At 47.9% G+C, this 18,328-nt stretch overlaps 2 protein-coding genes across 2 annotated transcripts in view; one reads left to right on the forward strand and one right to left on the reverse strand.

The window, feature by feature from the left end:
- LOC311103132 (transcriptional repressor protein YY1-like) overlaps positions 1–18,328 on the forward strand; it is a 964,063-nt gene that overhangs the window by 702,873 nt on the left and 242,862 nt on the right. The gene's annotated exons all lie outside the window — the stretch shown is intronic.
- dync1h1 (dynein, cytoplasmic 1, heavy chain 1) overlaps positions 1–18,328 on the reverse strand; it is a 52,597-nt gene that overhangs the window by 31,248 nt on the left and 3,021 nt on the right. Inside the window, exons 2-32 of the mRNA XM_084143949.1 lie at positions 17,364–17,451; positions 16,705–16,878; positions 16,328–16,583; positions 15,883–16,069; positions 15,384–15,655; positions 13,528–13,755; positions 12,338–13,414; positions 11,974–12,153; positions 11,476–11,625; positions 11,241–11,387; positions 10,924–11,064; positions 10,541–10,717; positions 10,311–10,421; positions 10,000–10,119; positions 9,665–9,904; positions 9,288–9,443; positions 8,877–8,990; positions 8,660–8,770; positions 8,219–8,428; positions 7,856–8,002; positions 7,444–7,610; positions 7,049–7,222; positions 4,566–4,920; positions 3,543–3,737; positions 2,824–3,106; positions 2,589–2,689; positions 2,303–2,462; positions 1,842–2,082; positions 1,245–1,428; positions 768–980; positions 179–417 (exon numbers count right to left, since the gene is read on the reverse strand). Coding sequence (XP_084000075.1) covers positions 179–417; positions 768–980; positions 1,245–1,428; positions 1,842–2,082; positions 2,303–2,462; positions 2,589–2,689; positions 2,824–3,106; positions 3,543–3,737; positions 4,566–4,920; positions 7,049–7,222; positions 7,444–7,610; positions 7,856–8,002; positions 8,219–8,428; positions 8,660–8,770; positions 8,877–8,990; positions 9,288–9,443; positions 9,665–9,904; positions 10,000–10,119; positions 10,311–10,421; positions 10,541–10,717; positions 10,924–11,064; positions 11,241–11,387; positions 11,476–11,625; positions 11,974–12,153; positions 12,338–13,414; positions 13,528–13,755; positions 15,384–15,655; positions 15,883–16,069; positions 16,328–16,583; positions 16,705–16,878; positions 17,364–17,451 — 6,598 coding nt within the window. The remainder of the gene's footprint in view (positions 1–178; positions 418–767; positions 981–1,244; positions 1,429–1,841; positions 2,083–2,302; positions 2,463–2,588; positions 2,690–2,823; positions 3,107–3,542; positions 3,738–4,565; positions 4,921–7,048; positions 7,223–7,443; positions 7,611–7,855; positions 8,003–8,218; positions 8,429–8,659; positions 8,771–8,876; positions 8,991–9,287; positions 9,444–9,664; positions 9,905–9,999; positions 10,120–10,310; positions 10,422–10,540; positions 10,718–10,923; positions 11,065–11,240; positions 11,388–11,475; positions 11,626–11,973; positions 12,154–12,337; positions 13,415–13,527; positions 13,756–15,383; positions 15,656–15,882; positions 16,070–16,327; positions 16,584–16,704; positions 16,879–17,363; positions 17,452–18,328) is intronic.

Raw genomic sequence — 18,328 nt, forward strand, 5'->3', positions numbered from 1 at the left:
ACAAAAATAGATTTGAGTGTAATCAGCCTAACAATGGTAAGAGAGCCCATGTGAGGATATGACAGAACTGAAGTGACTTGGTGTACAGAGAGAACAAGCGAGGACCTAGTACCAAACCCTGGGGGACACCAGTCGTGTCGCGAGACAATGTATATTCAAGCCAACTCCTAACACCTACTTCCTGAGAACATGTGTGAAGAGCCCATCGGTCCACTCGCGGGTGTTGGGGTCCAGGGTTCCGTACAGGTGGTCCTTACTGATGGCCTTGGGGTCGATGATGTGGGCCACGCCCTCCATTCCCTCCAGGCGCTCCAGGGCCTTGAGCAGCACCCTCCAGGCCATGGTCTTGCCACTGCCAGAGGGCCCCACCATCATCAGGCCGTGGTTGATCTGGGTGATCTGGTACAGTTGGAGCACCTGGAATGATATGATATGGTTGAATATTACTGAATATACATGCAGACTTGACACTTAGCCAACATCTCTAGTATGAAGACTTTAGATCAAGCAGTACACAGCTTGGGGGTGCAGCTAAACTTGGTTTGAAATTCAGATATTTTAATCAACGTAAAGTTTGCACCAAAAGTTCCAAGGGAATGACATTCCAGAGTTGGAAGTAGTATCGATTTTGTCATAGATGGAACAACTAAGGTACATTTGTCATCAACATGAAGGATGGTTTTGCCAAGCTCCGCATCTATGGCTCTGGGTGAAACCATACATAATTAATAAATGGGGACTTTATTGACCAGAGCTGCATTAAGTACCTTCTCCACCCACATACTGCCCACGTCGTCTCCGTCTCCGTAGGTGAGGAACATCTCGGCGCAGACTTTGCGGAGCTCCTCGCGCAGCGCCGTCATCTCGCCACGCATGTACTGCACGCCGGGGAATACGTCCGACAGCAGGCTGAACAGCAGGGGGATGTCCTCAGCCACCAGCTTGGGCACCATGGTCTCACACACACTCTGGATCAGGATCTGAACACAGACAGGGACACACAGAGCTTAGGAGACATCCCTTCTAGATAACAGAAAATCAATGCCAGGCAAGCACTATTGGCAGTCCTATTTATCTTTACATTAGGTGGCATGGTCTCGCCTGACCCAGTGTAAAAATATGCTCAAGGGATTAGTTGGTGGACATACTACTAGAAGTCTAGTGTGTCTATATATTTTGTAAGTACAGTATTTATTATCCAAGAGAGAAAACTAATGCCGCCACAGATACTTCAGTTCCTTTACCTCCTGTTCCGGGAGGTTCTCTGCGATCTCGTTCTCGTCCACGTTCTCGCCGCGCTCGCGCTTATCCTTCTTGATCCTCTGGATGCGCTCCCGCTTCACGTTGCCGGCGCTGACCAGCACGCTCTTGAGGGCTCGCAGGCCAAAGTCGTAGTGACTCTGGGAGGACAGCTGCTCATCACACAGCCTGCAGGTGCACAGAGAAAAAAATTATTTCAGACAATGAGAAGGAACACCAAAGAAATAGTGGAGCATTGGGTGGTAGTATTGTTGGCATGCATGACAGATTTCCAATGATTTGATCTAACGGTTCTCAAATGTTGTTGGAAATGTCCAAACACATTACTTATCAGATTCAGTCACTTGCAGCAAAAACGATATCACAGCTTATAAGGAGATTCCATTGGGATAGATATCCTTCCACAACTGACTCTCCCAGCGAGAAGAAATAAGCTGCAAATGACTTGAAAGTAATCTCATGAACTTATTAACGTGTCACTATCAACTAATGACAAATGCCCCATCGCCGCCATTCGAACAACTCTTCCCTCCCCCCCCCCCCGAGCCTCAAGACCTGGCCTGGTTGTGTACAGTACATACTTGAAGAAGGGCACGATCTTCTTGGCCAGGATCTCGGCAGTGCGGAAGCCCTGGGAGTAGAGCATGACCTGGGCAATGAGCTGGCGGTCGGGCTTAGTCATGGCCAGGGAGCGGAACAGCTTCTTCAGATTGTCGGGCAGGTTGGAGCGGCCGGCGTAGCCGGGGTTCATGGTGATGAAGATGGCCATGTCGGGGCTCACCTTCACCTGCTTGTTGAGCAGCTCGCAGGAGATGGCAGCGCCTTAGGAAGGGGGAAAACAGTGACTTTGTAGAACTTACGTTCTTAAGTGCAACGCTATATGAAGACATGTTTGGTTTGTAATGAACAATGTGATATTGTCAGCAGTCATTCGACATTGGTCTGATGTATTTTATAACATATAGGGCCTCCCAGACCAAGACTAAGCACTTTCAATGGCCATTCGAAGAAGCTTTCAATGAGAGGCTGTGGAGACACATACTGCGGTCTCGGTTGGGGTTGCTGTGCTCCCTTAGGGCCACCTGGATGAACTGGACCTGCTGGGAGACAGCCGACAGCATCCTTTCCTCCAGACGATTGAACTCGTCGAAGCAGCCCCAGGCGCCTACCTGGCACAAGCCCACAAAGATACGACCCATCGCCTGCAGACAACAGAGAAACAGGTCTCTTAAAAGAGGTTTCTCGCATTCTGAAAATAACTCATGAATATAACATTAAACCAAGATCAGCCTTTTTTTAGTGTGAAGTATCAGTCAGTATTAGCGTACCTGGAAGTCAAAGGTCTCGTCACAGTTGAAGACCAGGACGAAGCGTCCCAGCTGGTGACCCAGAGCCTTCACCGACTCAGTCTTTCCAGTTCCGGCGGGCCCTGGAAATAACAGCGGGAAAAAAAAAAATCACCAGAGGAAGAGGATATGATTGCAACTCAGTTTGCCTTTTAGAATTTAAACTACTTTGTTGGCTATGTAGAGTCTAGAGTGGCATGTAGTTCTTGGAGCATACCGAAGGGGGCTCCACCGAACCTGGCCTCCAGGGCCTGGGTCATAGTCAGATAGCAGCGGTCGGTAAGGGGGGTCTGGACCAACTTGTCCTGGACTCCCAGGTACTCAAATCCATAGTTGAACTTGGCATTGGCCATCTGGATGGACAGCTGCTGCAGAACGTCTGTCTGCTTTGGGTCGAAGTAGAAGCGCATCTGGCTGAGCCACTCGAACGACTTGGGGTTGTCGATCTTGTTCTTGATCAGTTGCCTGGTCACGTCCCTCTGGTGGACCAGCTCAGTGATCTATAGGGATGGAGCACAAAGAAACTCGTCCAAACCAACTGGTCCAAACTAACTTGCCAAAGCAAAGACATAGAACGAACAGAAGTCAATGATGGCATAATGGGTGGACTGGCGGCCAAGCAGGAAGTAAAAGAAGGAGATAAAAGCAGGAAGTGTACCCATCTGTGCTGTGATTTGTTGAATCAACTCAACTGACATTACAAAAAATACATGCGTCACATCAGTTAGCATCATTTGAATTAACATTCTACATTACCATGGAAATTATTGCGTCACAATATCAGGCAGCCATTGCGAGTGTACCCATGAGTTTACTTGTCAAATTGCCAGGGTTAGAGGTTCTAAGCGGTTCCGCTCGATTCATTCTATTTCTATGGGCCAAAGTAACTCGTCCAAGCTGTTCAGAATGTTTGACAATGTAGCATTTTGCACTCACCAGATGTTCCAGCTTCCTCCTGCGGAGTGGAGGCTGCTCCATCAGTACGGTGTCAGCCAGCACATTCAGGGTAGCCTCCACGTTGGTCAGCACGCTTGATATGGGCGACATGTCTCCGCCCCCCGAGATTGTGGTCAGAGCAGCATCCACTTTCTCCGACCAGTCGATCTGAGCCGACAGCACCACCAGCTGAGCCTGGAGTTAGTAAAGAGAAGAGAAAGAAAAAGGAAGAGAGAGTTCAAGTGGTTCCAAGATTCACAGATCTAGAATAACCATGGACGCGCTTTGTGGGGGATATTGGTTGGAATACAATTTTTCATGGATCCTCTTTGGGGCCTACTGGCTGATTTACTTTCTCATAACCACTTTGTGACCTATGTATTTGTGAAAAGGGCCATATAAATAAAATGTGATTGAGTGGTGGTCTTGTGCAGCGTAGTCTCGGAAACCCAGACCCTAAGCAACAGCAGTGACTAGGGTCTGGGATTAAGGACGGACTCTCTTGGTAACTTCGAAAAGGGAAAATAAATTGTTCCGGGGAGGGTCCTCTTCAGACAGACAACTCACAACAAATCACGAGGCAGACATGCCAGATTGTCGAAATTCTAAACCAAAGTTTGCAGGTAAAACCTTCGCAGTGGTTTTAGTGAAGGTAGTTGATGCAAACTAGCTACTTGTGAAATGCGCTCATTAAAAAAAACATCTGTGATCTCCATCTTGCTAGCTACTATTTTGTATCTGGGGGATGTGGGAAACAAGTCGATAAGGCAGCTCTATGCCAAACTGACGTTGTATCTGTACAGATGTGTAAACCAGAACATTGGGAGGCAACCAGTCTGTCTAGAGAGACTATGTACAGCATATCCTTAAATAGTCAGACGTGGTCAATTTCTATTGAGTCATTGCTGACTCAAGAACATGATTTGGTGAATAACATGACAAATCAAATTGCATTTGGTAAGTGACCAAACAAACAAAATGGGAACCACAGGATGTACAACAGCTCACTGTGACGTTCTGTACCTGGTATCGGTCGATCCAGTCGATGTAAGTGCCGAGTTCGATGGTGTTGCCCTTGTTGAAGCCGCCCACCTCAGTGACGGACTCGGCCAGCAGCTTGGCTAGAGTGACCCGCATCTCCTTCTCCACCAGGGTCAGCCAGTCGTTGATCTTGGGGTGCTCTATGAGGTCCACGGGGGACTTGTAGAAGATCTCCTCGCCCTCGCGGGACGAGATACCCAGCACTACCGTATTTTCCTCATTCAGCAGGATGCTGGAGACGCCGGCAAACATCTTCTTGAAGTGCTTCTGCAGCTTGGCCACGTTCTTGCTGTTTCCGATGATCTCCAGTAAGTCTTCGTCACCAACGAAGTAGAACCTGGCAGAGAGAAATTGTGTATCCTTACAAGGGCCAATGCAGCCATTTTTATCTCAATATCAAATCATGTCTGGGTAACAATTAAGTACCTTAATGTGATCGTTTTCAATAAAACAATTGTCAAAAATAAACAAAAAAAGCTTCTTAGCAAAGGGCAATTTCTCATGCAAGAATTTTGCTAAGACTGTCTGGGAATGGTCTGAGTGGGGAGGGGAAAACTGAAAACTAGCTGTTATTGGCAGAGAGGTTTGGAACTCTTTCTTATTGGTCTATTAACCAACTCACCGCATGGTGATGTCACCATGGAAGGCCAAAACTCCATATGACCAAAACAGGCTGATATTTCAGGCAGTCTTTTCAAACAGCTCTTACACGAAAAGGCAATTATAATTTTCACAGTATTATTCCAACCTCAGTGTGGGTATATATACAGTACCAGTCAAAAGTTTGGACACACCTACTCATTCAAGGGTTTTTCTTTATTTTTACTATTTTCTACATTGTAGAATAATAGTGAAGACATCAAAACTATGAAATAACACATATGGAATCATGTAGTAACCAAAAAAAGTGTTAAACAAATCAAAATATATTTTTGATGAGATTCTTCAAAGTAGCCACCCTTTGCCTTGATGACAGCTTTGCACACTCTTGGCATTCTCTCAACCAGCTTCATGAGGTAGTCACCTGGAATGCATTTCAATTAACTGGTGTGCCTTGTTAAAAGTTAATTTGTGGAATTTCTTTCCTTCTTAATGTGTTTGAGCCAATCAGTTGTGTTCTGACAAGGTAGGGGTGGGTATACAGAAGATAGCCCTATTTGGTAAAAGACCAAGTCCATATTATGGCAAGATCAGCTCAAATAAGCAAAGAGAAACGACAGTCCATCATTACTTTAAGACATGAAGGTCAGTCAATACGGAAAATTAAGAACCGTCTCTCATGAGGACCGCCACAGGAAAGGAAGACCCAGAGTTACCTCTGCTGCAGAGGATACGTTCATTAGAGTTACCAGCCTCAGATTGCAGCCCAAATAAATGCTTCAAAGAGTTCAAGTAACAGACACATCTCAGCATCAACTGTTCAAAGGAGACTGCGTGAATAAGGCCTTCATGGTCGAATTGCTGCAAAGAAACCACTACTAAAGGACATCAATAAGAAGAAGAGACTTGCTTGGGCCAAGAAACACGAGCAATGGACATTAGACCGGTTGAAATCTGTCCTTTGGTCTGGAGTCCAAATTTGAGATTTTTGGTTCCAACTGCCATGTCATTGTGAGACGCAGAGTTGGTGAACAGATGATCTCCACATGTGTGGTTCCCACCGTGAAGCATGGAGGAGGTGGTGTGATGGTGTGGGGATGCTTTGCTGGTGACACTGTCTGTGATTTATTTAGAATTCAAGGCACACTTAACCAGCATGGCTACCACAGCATTCTGCAGCGATATGCCGTCCCATCTCGTTTGCGCTTAGTGGGACTATCATTTGTTTTTCAACAGGACAATGACCCAAAACACCTCCAGGCTGTGTAAGGGCTATTTGACCAAGAAGGAGAGTGATGGAGTGCTGCACCAGATGACCTGGCCTCCACAATCCCCCGACCTCAACCCAATTGAGATGGTTTTGGGATGAGTTGGACCGCAGAGTGAAGGAAAAGCAGCCAACAAGTGCTCAGCATATGTGGGAACTCCTTCAAGACAGTTGGAAAAGCATTCCAGGTGAAGCTGGTTGAGAGAATGCCAAGAGTGTGCAAAGCTGTCGTCAAGGCAAAGGGTGGCTACTTTGAAGAATCTAAAATATATTTTGATTTGTTTAACACTTTTTTGGTTACTACATGATTCCATATGTGTTATTTCATAGTTCTGATGTAGTCACTATTATTTTACAATATAGAAAATAGTAAAAATAAAGAAAAATCCTTGAATGTGTAGGTGTGTCCAAACATATATATATATATATATACACACACACATATACACAGGACAATCACGTTTTTGACTGCACTGGGCTTTTATTTTGTGCTGACCATAAGTCACTTTTTAAAGTGTCTACAGGACTGACTACATCACCATACAACATAATAGAATCAGTCAGATGCCCCTTTAGAGAGACATGGATAACGTCTTACCTGGGGAATGAGGACCTCTCCCTCTCCAGGTACTCTCCCAGGGCCTTCTGGATCTTGCCCAGCAGGTCGGCCAGCCTCTCCAGAGACCTCTGCACCCCCTGGATGTTCAGCACGTCCATCACCAGAGGAGACTTGGTCACCTTCTTCATCAGAGCCAGGAACTCTGTGCTGATGCTATAAAGGAGAGTTGAGTAATGGCAGTGAGTAATGTTCTTTCTCCAATGGTAAAAGGTAATCACGATCTTTACAAAGTCCTCTTCACCATAGACAAGGTTATTTGGCCTATTCCCAAATCGTAGGTGACAAGGGGAAATCTCAAAAGTTTTTCCTTGATTCCTTGCCTCCTTCACAAAATGCATTGGAGAAGATCAAAACGGAGGAACTGCGGATCTTACCTCGAGAACCTCTGGGTCTCCACAGGCAGCAGGTGTTTGATGTCAGCGCTGCCGGTGAAGATGCCCTCCAGATAGACCCAGCGGCGTTGGACGTCGATCCACACGTCAAACAGGGCCATGATCCTGTTCAGCTTGTCCTCCCAGCTCAGAGCATCCTCCTCAAACACCTGATGGCACATCACAGCAGGAACCATTGACACCTTATGGAGACTAGGAATATACCATGTACATTCTTATACTATCCTGCACGAACCAGAGATGGAGTCAAGACCAAGACCAGTCTAGAACCCTTGAGATCCAGGCCCAACCTCTTAAGAACCAGATCACGAGACCTTATTTATGTGGTGTAAAGACTACAAGATCAAGTCTCCATCTCTGGTAAGAACACGTTTGAATTGAAACAACCACCTACCTTGTAGTAAGGCGACAGCTTCATGGCCGACACGCTGTTGATGTGCTCCTTGACCTTGTTGAAGAGGTCGTCCCAGCCGCGGATCAGACGGCACTTGTTCTGGTAGTTGATCAGGTCCAGCTCATAGGCGTTCCAGACCTCACGGATCTGTTGTGGATCAATGAAAAAAAGAATACATCCTCAGCATGCCACTTACTTTGTCTTGTGACTGTCACACACAATTGAAAAGACGATCACTATGGTTGAAAGGCAGTGCACTGATATTTTATTTTCTCTATGGACATAAATTACGAGCTACTTTTTTGTTGTTGTAATTGCACTGCAGGGAAAAATCATATTTGTGGAGTTGAATGTTGTGGTTACCTGTTTGAGGAATTCCTCCAGGGCCATCTCTCCCTGGGCCACCAGCAGCACATCCCTCACCACCATGTCGTTCTTCTGCAGGTCCACGTCCCAGATCTGTCCCAGGGTCAGCTCCGACAGCACCCAGTTCACGTGCAGACGCTTCATCAGCTGCTTCCAGTGGCGGTCCTTCAGGGCCTCTGACTTCAGCTCGATCACCAGCATGTTGATCTGAGAGATGAGATAAGAACAGTTGAGTGTTAGGACGGGACAGTTTGTTTGAGCATTTTGTTAACGTCATCAGGACGTTTTTCAACATGAACACAGTACTTGCCCAAGCTTTGCCCATCTTAGATGAAAGTCAACCAGGCATGTTCAATCCTTTGTCGCAAGTAAATACTTTTCTATTGCAATAATGCCATTTTTAGATCAAATATTATTGAGAGAGATATGGGGTCTTACCTTCATGTAACCCTTGAGAAGCCTCTGGACGTGCTCGTAGGATGCATACTGCCTCAGTCGAGCTGGGAAGTTCTTCAGCTGGTTTAGAAGGCCGTCCAAACTCTGACGCAGCTACAATCACAAATAAAGAGGCACATTAGACTTGATCCTAAACAGAAATGGTCTTTAGTGACAAGTCTAGCAGTTTAATATGAGAAGAAAAATAATGGAATCTTACCTTGCGTGGTTGAACAGAGACCCAGGGCTGCTCCTTTGCCTGGTCGATCTGCTCCCACACCTTGGACAGCTCAGACCACACCCCCTTCAGGTCCTGCAGCTCCTCCAGAGCCACCTACAGCACATAGAAATAGACTTAGAACATATCACGCTTATATAAAATGCTATGCTACAACACTGCAGAGGAGCATCTGTGAACATCTTGTCGGGAAGTGAAATGTTTGTATCGACAGATATACCAGGACCCCAGGCACAAAGAGGCAAGGAGACCATCGATACCATATGCCGATCTGCTCTTGCACTGACTAATGAACAGTCCATCCGGAGTAGCGGCTGGCTGCAGATACCATTCAGTACTGGAAAGTGAACACCTCTAGTTTAAAAAGGCAATGGAGAGGTGTTATAACCATACCTGAACTCTCTCCTCGCTGCCGCTCAACAGGCCGGTGTCGGTCAGCTCCAGGGCCTCTTTGGCGCGGGAACACTTATCCCTGTCGTCCTTCAGCCGGCCAAACTTTCCCTCGTAGATGGTGAGAGACTGGAGGGCATCCTCTGGACGCAGGCCACCCTATGGAATAACAGATCTATGATCAGCTTATACCCTCTCCGAAATCCCAACACTAACCGGGAGGGAGAACGAAAACTGACCTAAGATCAGTGTCAAGGTGCGAAAATGCATATGAACGATTTATGCAAAGATCACATTCACTTCGATAAAATGAAACAAAGCCATCCTACACGTCACAATCATTCCCAAAAATGTATCTTTCTTAAATAATTGTCTCTTACAGCCACTGGTTTGGTCTTCTCCCAGTCAGCGAGGAGATCGATGGTGCGACCCTCCACGGCTTTGTCTTCCTGGACGATCTTCATCTGCAGGTTGGCCACCTGCTGCTGTATGGCCGTGTCCTTGCGCTTCATGATGTCGCTGAAGGCACCCCACTCGCCCTCGATGTTGTCAATGTATAGCCACGTTGGCGGGAACTGGAAGCGCTGCTTCTCGAGAAGCCGCTGACCGTTGCGGAAAAGCTGTGAAGAAAAAAAGTCCAGATTTAAAATCCATCCATCTTTTCACCCATGACAACGATTTGAGGTCCTATGAAAGCGGTTTTAACAGTACGTACATCCACATTCTTCTCAAACTGCTTGATCTTGCGTTTGAGCGTCTGGACGTAGGTGATGAAAGTCACAGCGTCCGAAGTGCTGGCCGTGTCCACGGAGTGCTGCTCCAGCTCTTGGCGGGACTGGGGTGAAACATGAAAACAGGTTGAAATCAGATAGAGTCCAATGGTCTGTTCCAGCCACACTAACATAACTTAGACTGAAGCAATGTAATGGGCATGCATTCTAAGTGGTATGCTAGTATGGATATTGGAAAATATAGCGAGAGACTACGATGAAAACTGTTTCTCTTGGCAGACAGGAGAGGGCTTACCTTGGAGATCTGGGAGTGGAAGTCCTGCATGTTGTTGCCCAGCATCTGGCCGAACCTGCTGAGAACCTCTTTGTGCCAGGAGTCATACTTCAGGTTCACCTTGGACTGGACCTGGAGTTTAACCAATCATCACATTTCTAGGCGTCATTACATGAAAAGAACGGCATAAACAAGGTGCTCTACAACTCTACTGCTCTACAACTCTACTGCTGAACAGTCAGACCCTTTACCTTGCCATAGTCGATGACCACGGGCCCAAATTCCTTCCTGGTCTCGGCGTTGTCGAAGGTCCCCCTGGCTTTGCGGATTTGGACTAGCAGGGCCTGCCACTTGGTCAGGTCCTCCCCCAGGCGGTTGTATATGTTCTCCGCCTGCATGTCCCACAGGCACTGGTACTGCAGCCACACCTATACAACAGACATCCGAGACACGTGGGTGAGTGATAGAACCCATTGCTGTAGTACACTCCATCTTGGGACGAATCTCAATAATCGTTCCTTGATTCCTCGTGTTCAAAACACATTGGCGGACAAAGTACGAGGTGAGGAACCAAGGAAAGAATTGAGAAAGAGTCCAGTAGGGTGCTTCAAATCATTGATTGGGGCATGCGTACCTTGACGTACCGCTCCACTTCATTGACGTTGTCCTTGACTGAGTTGTAGGCCTCCTCCAGGGCAGCCGGTCCGTCTGGCATTCTAGTCAGGGCGTTCCTGTAGAATTTCTCCTCTTCAGACAGCTCGTAGTGGATGCCCACCTAGGGGCCAGGAAAGTACATCAATACATCAACTCCGCAACCTATACCAGACACCCATGTACTTGTATCCAGTATGCTTGGTGATAGCATTGAATTCAATACTAGCCTGCTAAAGACGCTAGCTAGGTGGTAGCATTGAATTTAACATATAAAAGTGCTCTGCAGGGCCTCCAGACCTGGTATCTCTGGCTCTGGATCCTGGGAAGAGAGAGGATGACCATCTTCCAGGCAAACATCTCCTGGTAGAGCTTGTAGCGGCAGTCTTCGATGGGCGGGTTCAGGAAGATCACTTGGTTGGTGATCCTCAGCTCGTGCACAACATTCTGTGAAGTACAGGAAGCAAAATAAGTTTCCTAAACTGCAATTTGTGCCTTATCAATGAATCCTCCTACTGCAGTCTTGGACCCTAACCTTGATCTTGGGCTCCCCGCCAGGCTTGTGGCTGACTTGTGGGGCCTCGGTGTCCATGTCCACGTCAGCCTTGTCCTCCATCTGGCCCCGGAGAACCTGGGTCCAGGCCCTTAGCCCGGCCTGCAGACGCACCCCGAGGATCCTCTCAATCTACAAACAAGGAAAGGCAAACATTTTAATTAATACAAAACGTATTCAATAAACCACCTTATTCACCAGAGAAGGGACCAGCAGGAATGTTAAAGGTGCTGGTATTTCTGGCCCCTACTGGTCATATTCCAGATTATCCAACTATCCTGCTCGAAGGACCATGAAAAATAGTTCCAACTTGTAAATAGTGGACTGTGCCGGTTTACATAGGAACAAAATCATCTCGGGTCCCCAGTTAGAGGGACATTGACCAGCAAGACACTGGGTAACAGTACCTTCAGAAAACAACACACACAAAACTGGAGGTACATATTAGGGTGCTGAGGGTTGTAAGGGTTTTGTACAGACCTCAATGTCCAGCTTGTTGACCCAGATGGGCAGGTTGGAGTAGGAGTGCAGGTTGAGGTCGTCCACGGCCTTCTGCACACGGTTGAGGATCTCTGTGAAGGTCTTTTGTTCGTACATGCAGGTCTCGAGAGAGCGCACTTCCAGGTCGATCTTCTCCTCGATGAGCAGAAGGTCGTCCACCTTGAAAATAAAGGGGTCACGACACTCAGACACGAATCATATACATTTAGGGGGGAATGCGAACATTAGATCTGCTCGCGCAACTCAGACTTTCGCAGAGGTCTTGCATTGATGTCAACTGCAGGCATACAATTCAAATTTTAAGGTGAGGTGAGATCCCACCTTATGGTTCTAAAACACTGACCTTTTCCTGGAAATTGAAGACCGTCTCGGCCAGGCGCTGGACGTAGGGGTCCAGTTTGTAGGACTCCCAGACCAGGGCGATGCCCTCGGTGACCTGGGCCTGCACCTCCTTCTTCAGGCCGGCCACCAGCAGGGAGATGGAGATGCGCTCTTCCACCTTCTCGCAGGTGCGCTCGTACGTGCGCACGCTCTCGATCAGGGAGATGGCGAACGGGTAGAGCTGGTTGGCCTGGTGCGCCTTGTTGACAATGGCCAGCGGCACGCGGAAGCTCAGCCACTTGAGGTTGCGCACCTCCTTAGAGAGTGTGATGATCTCGGGCAAGAAGTTGACCTTGAGCTTCAGCATGTTTCCTGTGCGACCGCGGGCCCGGCTGGTCTCGATGGTGAAGATGCGGCCCGACACGCCCAGGTTGCGCTGCTGCACCTTACGCGCCCAATCGTCGAAGATCTCCTGGGTGTTGAGCTTGGCGCGGAAGCTGTCGCCGTCCTGCTTCAGCTTGAGGCCCTCCACGTGGTTCTCCCAGCCTTTGCCCAGCACGTCTTCCACGCGCTTCATGTAGGCGGTCAGCTGCCGGTCGATCTGCTTGGCCCAGATGATGGAGCCCGACACCGGAGGCAGGTCGCGCACGTGGCTCATCTTGCACGACTGGCTCTGCGGGTACTGCACCTTGAACTTGTCGTGCAGCGATTCGATGTCGTCCTTGACGCGCTGGATGAGCTGCGTCTGGTACTCGCGGATGGCGCCACGGATGTGGGGGCGCACGAACAGGGCATTGAAGCGCGAGAAGATTCGGAACATCTCGTTGGCGTTCTTGGCCGTGCCCAGTTGGTCGCGGAGGCGGGCGGTGATGCGAGTCTCCACGCGGTCGATGCGCTCATCATAGCGCTTCATGGCTGCCTCCCAGGCCTCCATGCCCTCCTTGGACACATCCAGGCCGTCCACTTCCTTCACGTTCTCGTAGGCCAAGTTCACCTCCTCGATGGCATTGGCGTCTGCTGCGTCGAACAGCACCTCCGCCACCTTCATCTCGGTGGGCTCCACCACCTCGCCTGGGGCGTGCTGGGGCACAGCAGACACCTTAACAAGGCAAGAAGAGAAAGAAAACCTTCAGCAATGACCTATGAGGTTTTTAGTCTAGATATAGGCTTGAGGGCTCTAGCCATTGGCCAATCTCTCTGTCTGTGTCTTACTTGAGGCCTGAGTACACGAACGATGACAGCCCTCAGTTGCTCGTGCTGCCGGCGGAAGCGCCTCATGTGGTCCAGGCGGGCCTGGAGCTTGCGGTGGGCTGGGCTAAGGCGCCACACCATCTTCAGGTTTTCCTCCCTCTTCCTCTTCACAATGTCTCTCAGCAGGACCTGCAGCTTCTCATACTCGTCCTCCCAGGTCTGAAAGACCTCGAAGCAAGCCACCATCACCTGCAATGAGATAAAAATGAGTATCAACTTTTTAACTCATGTCATCTAAATGTTATTAAAATCATGTCACCTGATATCATTAAGTCAAGTCATTAACAGTATAACTAAACTCATCAAAATGAAACGTCCTCTCACTGTCAACTGCGTTTATTTTCAACAAACTTAATGTGTAAATATTTGTATGAACATAACAAGATTCAACAACAGACATAAACTGAACAAGTTCCACAGACATGTGACTAACAGAAATTGAATAATGTGTCCCTAAACAAAAGGGGGGTCAAAATCAAAAGTAACAGTTTCTGGTGTGGCCACCAGCTGCATTAAGTACTGCAGTGCATATCCTCCTCATGGACTGCACCAGATTTTCCAGTTCTTGCTGTGAGATGTTACCCAACTCTTCCACCAAGGCACCTGCAAGTTACCGGATATTTCTGGGGGGGAATGGACCTAGCTCTCACCCTCCAATCCAACAGGTCCCAGACGTGCTGAATGGGACTGAGATCCGAGCTCTTCGCTGGCCATGGCAGGACACTGACATTCCTGTCTTGCAGGAAATCACGCACAGAATGAGCAGTATGGCTGGTGGCATTGTCATGCTGGAGGGTCATGTCAGGATGAGCCTGCAGGAAGGGTACCACATGAGGGAGGAGGATGTCTTCCCTGTAACGCACAGCGTTGAGATTGCCTGCAATGACAACAAGCTCAGTCCGATGATGCTGTGACACACCACCCCAGACCATGACGGACCCTCCACCAAATCGATCCCGCTCCAGAGTACAGGCCTCGGTGTAACGCTCATTCCTTCGATGATAAACGCGAATCCGACCATCACCGGTGAGACAAAACCGCGACTCGTCAGTGAAGAGCACTTTTTGCCAGTCCTGTCTGGTCCAGCGACGGTGGGTTTGAGCCCATAGGGGACGTTGTTGCCAGTGATGTCTGGTGAGGACCTGCCTTACAACAGGCCTACAAGCCCTCAGTCCAGCCTCTCTCAGCCTATTGCGGACAGTCTGAGCACTGATGGAGGGATTGTGCATTCCTGGTGTAACTCGGGCAGTTGTTGTTGCCATCCTGTACCTGTCCCGCAGGTGTGATGTTCGGATGTACCGATCCTGTGCAGGTGTTGTTACACGTTGTCTGCCGCTGCGAGGACGATCAGCTGTCCGTCCTGTCTCCCTGTAGCGCTGTCTTAGAAGTCTCACAGTACGGACCTTGAAATGTATTGCCCTGGCCACATCTGCAGTCCTCATGCCTCCTTGCAGCATGCCTAAGGCACGTTCACGCAGATGAGCAGGGACCCTGGGCATCTTTCTTTTGGTGTTTTTCAGAGTCCGTAGAAAGGCCTCTTTAGTGTCCTAAGTTTTCATAACTGTGACCTTAATTGCCTACCGTCTGTAAGCTGTTAGTGTCTTAACGACCGTTCCACAGGTGCATGTTCATTGAACAAGCATGGGAAACAGTGTTTAAACCCTTTACAATGAAGATCTGTGAAGTTATTTGGATTTTTATGAATGATCTTTGAAAGACAGGGTCCTGAAAAAGGGACGTTTCTTTTTTTGCTGAGTTTATATAGGAGAGTACAGGAATGTATGGAGTATTTGTAGCAGCCGCCATTGTAGACTCACCTTCTCAAACTCCTCATAGGCTACGTGCATGAGCTTCCTGGTGCCCAGCACTTTGAGGACCTGGGAGCTGAGGTCTCGGGAGATGGCCTCCACCAACCGCAGGGCCCGCTGGATGGGGTACTTGGTGTTACGGATCTTCCTCAGATGGGTGAAGATGGCCACCAGCGCCTGGCGTATCTTGTCCAGCTCGGTGGCCGACAGCAGATCGTTCAGGGGGAAGTCCTTCATCAGGGGGTTGTAGTCATTCACGGTCTCCACTGCCTGCTTCAGACCTGGGAAATAGATGGGGGGGAAACATATTAAAGTCATTAAGCCTAATAAAATAATTGCAAGTTCTAAAGTAGTGATGACATTCATAAAGTAGATAATGTATATTGACTGAAGGATTGAGTTACAGGTCTTTTATTTATTTATTTTAAATAGAAAAGGGTTCCGATTCATAAAGAGGAATTAAATCTGGTACAAACGTTTGGCGATTGTTCCATGGAACAGAACTCACCGGTGTCAGTGTCGAAACTGACGGTGGCGTGGAACCGCTTGCCGTGCTTTAGGACGTCCAGGGTCAGCAGCACCTCGGGGCTTTCCCTCTTCTCCTGGATGCGGTTCAGGGCGCGCTCCAGGTTCAGCCAGAAGCTGATCTCCTGCAGGGCCGTCCCAGAGGCCGGATCTCGGTCCAGCTTGGTCACCTGATAGGAAGAGGAACGTATTCAAACCAACCATTCAAACTAGCCAGAGTGGACACGAAAACCACAGTAAGAGATGCCAAATGCAACCAAAAAGCCAAAGTTGTGTTCAGTCGATGGAAAACGCTTAGAAATGGAGTGAGACGGGGGAGATACTAACTGATTGTGTTTTTCGTTGCAAACGTTTTGCTTGGGTATGGCCTACTACCAAACACTACCTGGCACCCAATTTCTCAGACAAGTAATCGTTTTGACCCTCACCTTCTGGATTTCCCGGATCCAACGGTTGACCCCCGACTGCAGCTGGTTGAGGAAGGTGGGGTCCTCCACCTTGTCGCCGAAGTCGGTGACCTTGGGCTTCTCGCCGCGCCCGTAGCTTGCCTTGGCGATGTTGAGGATGATGGGGTGGATGATGAGGCTGATCTCTGGGATCTCGATGTTCTGCTGCAGGTGGAGCAGGCCCATCTCCAGCTCGGCAATCTTCTTCTCCACAGAGGGAGCCATCTTGTCACCATCCCTGGACCAGAACAAAATGGAGGCGTTATTTACCCTCTGGATATAAACAAAATGCACAAAATATGAAAACATAGAACAGTTTTACAAAACTATCATGTTAGTCTACTTAGTTCCAGGATTACCTGTCTGCCTTTCCAGACTCCCGGATATAGGACTTGAAGAAGGGAGCAACGGCATTGCTGATAAAAGAGTGCAGGGTCTCGTAGGGAGAATCCTCGCTCAGAGTCAACACGCGCACCTGGGTCGATATGGGCTTGTCAGCGTCAATCACTCCAGTCCTCTTGATGAAAGCCAGACTGAAAAACAAAGTTGGAAAATGTAATAATCCTTGTATGAATAAACAGGGATTTAGGCTAGTTGATGGAGTATTATTAAATGTTGGGAACTATGTTCCATCACAGTTTGATACACAGAAAAAGGTAACAAGCAGGGCAGGCCTATCTAACTGGGAAAAGACACAGTCTATCACTGGTCCATCTCAAAATGGATATCATATGCCATCACAATCTTGAAATGGAAATCACATGGTGATTTTGTAGTCGAGGATGACTCAGGGCTTTAAACAGACTCCGATAAGACGAGCAGCAGGGTGAACCAAGGATATTGCAGAGCGCATGACGACACACTCAGTATCTGCGCGTGTGCACGGGTACGCGTCTCTCCTACAACATGATAGCGTTCCAACAACTGGGGAGAAGATAAGCTTCTCGCTCCTTGTTGTTGCAGAAGTCGGCCTGATACTGCCGTTTACTTCCTATATCACGGAGTCGAAAGTTCTTACCTGTTAGACTTGAGCCCATAGTGGATGTCAATGTTGATGTTGTAAGAGATGCACTCCTTCTCTTCCTCTCCTTCATCCCCAACATCCTCTGATGATTTTAAAACAGAATGCCAGTCAGTGAAAGCACATTAGCAAAAAATATGGTGTATGCATTGAACCTACATTACCTTAAGCAAAAGATTTAGCGACACAAAGATGTAGATATTCCAATAATACAATTCTAAATGTATTCAAATGACAACGGGTAATGTTTGTCATATACAGTGCACATTAGGAGAGTATTCAGACCCCTTCACGGTTTCCACATTTTGTTACGTTACAGCCTTATTCTAAAATGGATTTATCTTTTAATTCTCTCAATCTACACACAATACCCCATTATGACAAACACTACTATTCTAACCGCGACATGGATTGCGGGGATTCCTCAACTCAGGCTGGCCACAAGAACCAAGACACTGGGGTCTCTGCCAAACAGCCCGCCAAAAGATTTAACAACTCCACCGGCGATGACTTCAACAACGCTTCCGAAGTAAGTGTTCTGGACTCCATAGAGTGCATTCGGAAAGTATTCAGACACCTTGACTTTTTACACATTGTTACTTTACAGCCTTATTCTTAAATGGGATTGCATTTTTTCCCCCCTCAATCTACACACAACACCCCATAATGACAAAGCGAAAACAGGTTGACAATTTTTGCAAATGTATAAAAAAAACAAAAAAACTTAAATACCTTCTTTACAGAAGTATTCAGACCCTTTGCTACGAGACTCGAAATTGAGGTCAGGTGCATCCTGTTTCCATTGATCATCCTTGAGATGTTTCTACAACTTGGTTGGACATGATTTTGAAAAGGCACACACCTGTCTATATAAGGTCCCACAGTTGACAGTGCATGTCAGAGCAAAAACCATGCCATGAGGTCGAAGGAATTGTCCGTAGAGCTCCGAGACAGGACTGTGT

The sequence above is a fragment of the Coregonus lavaretus genome (assembly GCF_964263955.1).
Source record: "Coregonus lavaretus genome assembly, chromosome: 27".
Lineage (NCBI taxonomy): Eukaryota > Metazoa > Chordata > Actinopteri > Salmoniformes > Salmonidae > Coregonus > Coregonus lavaretus.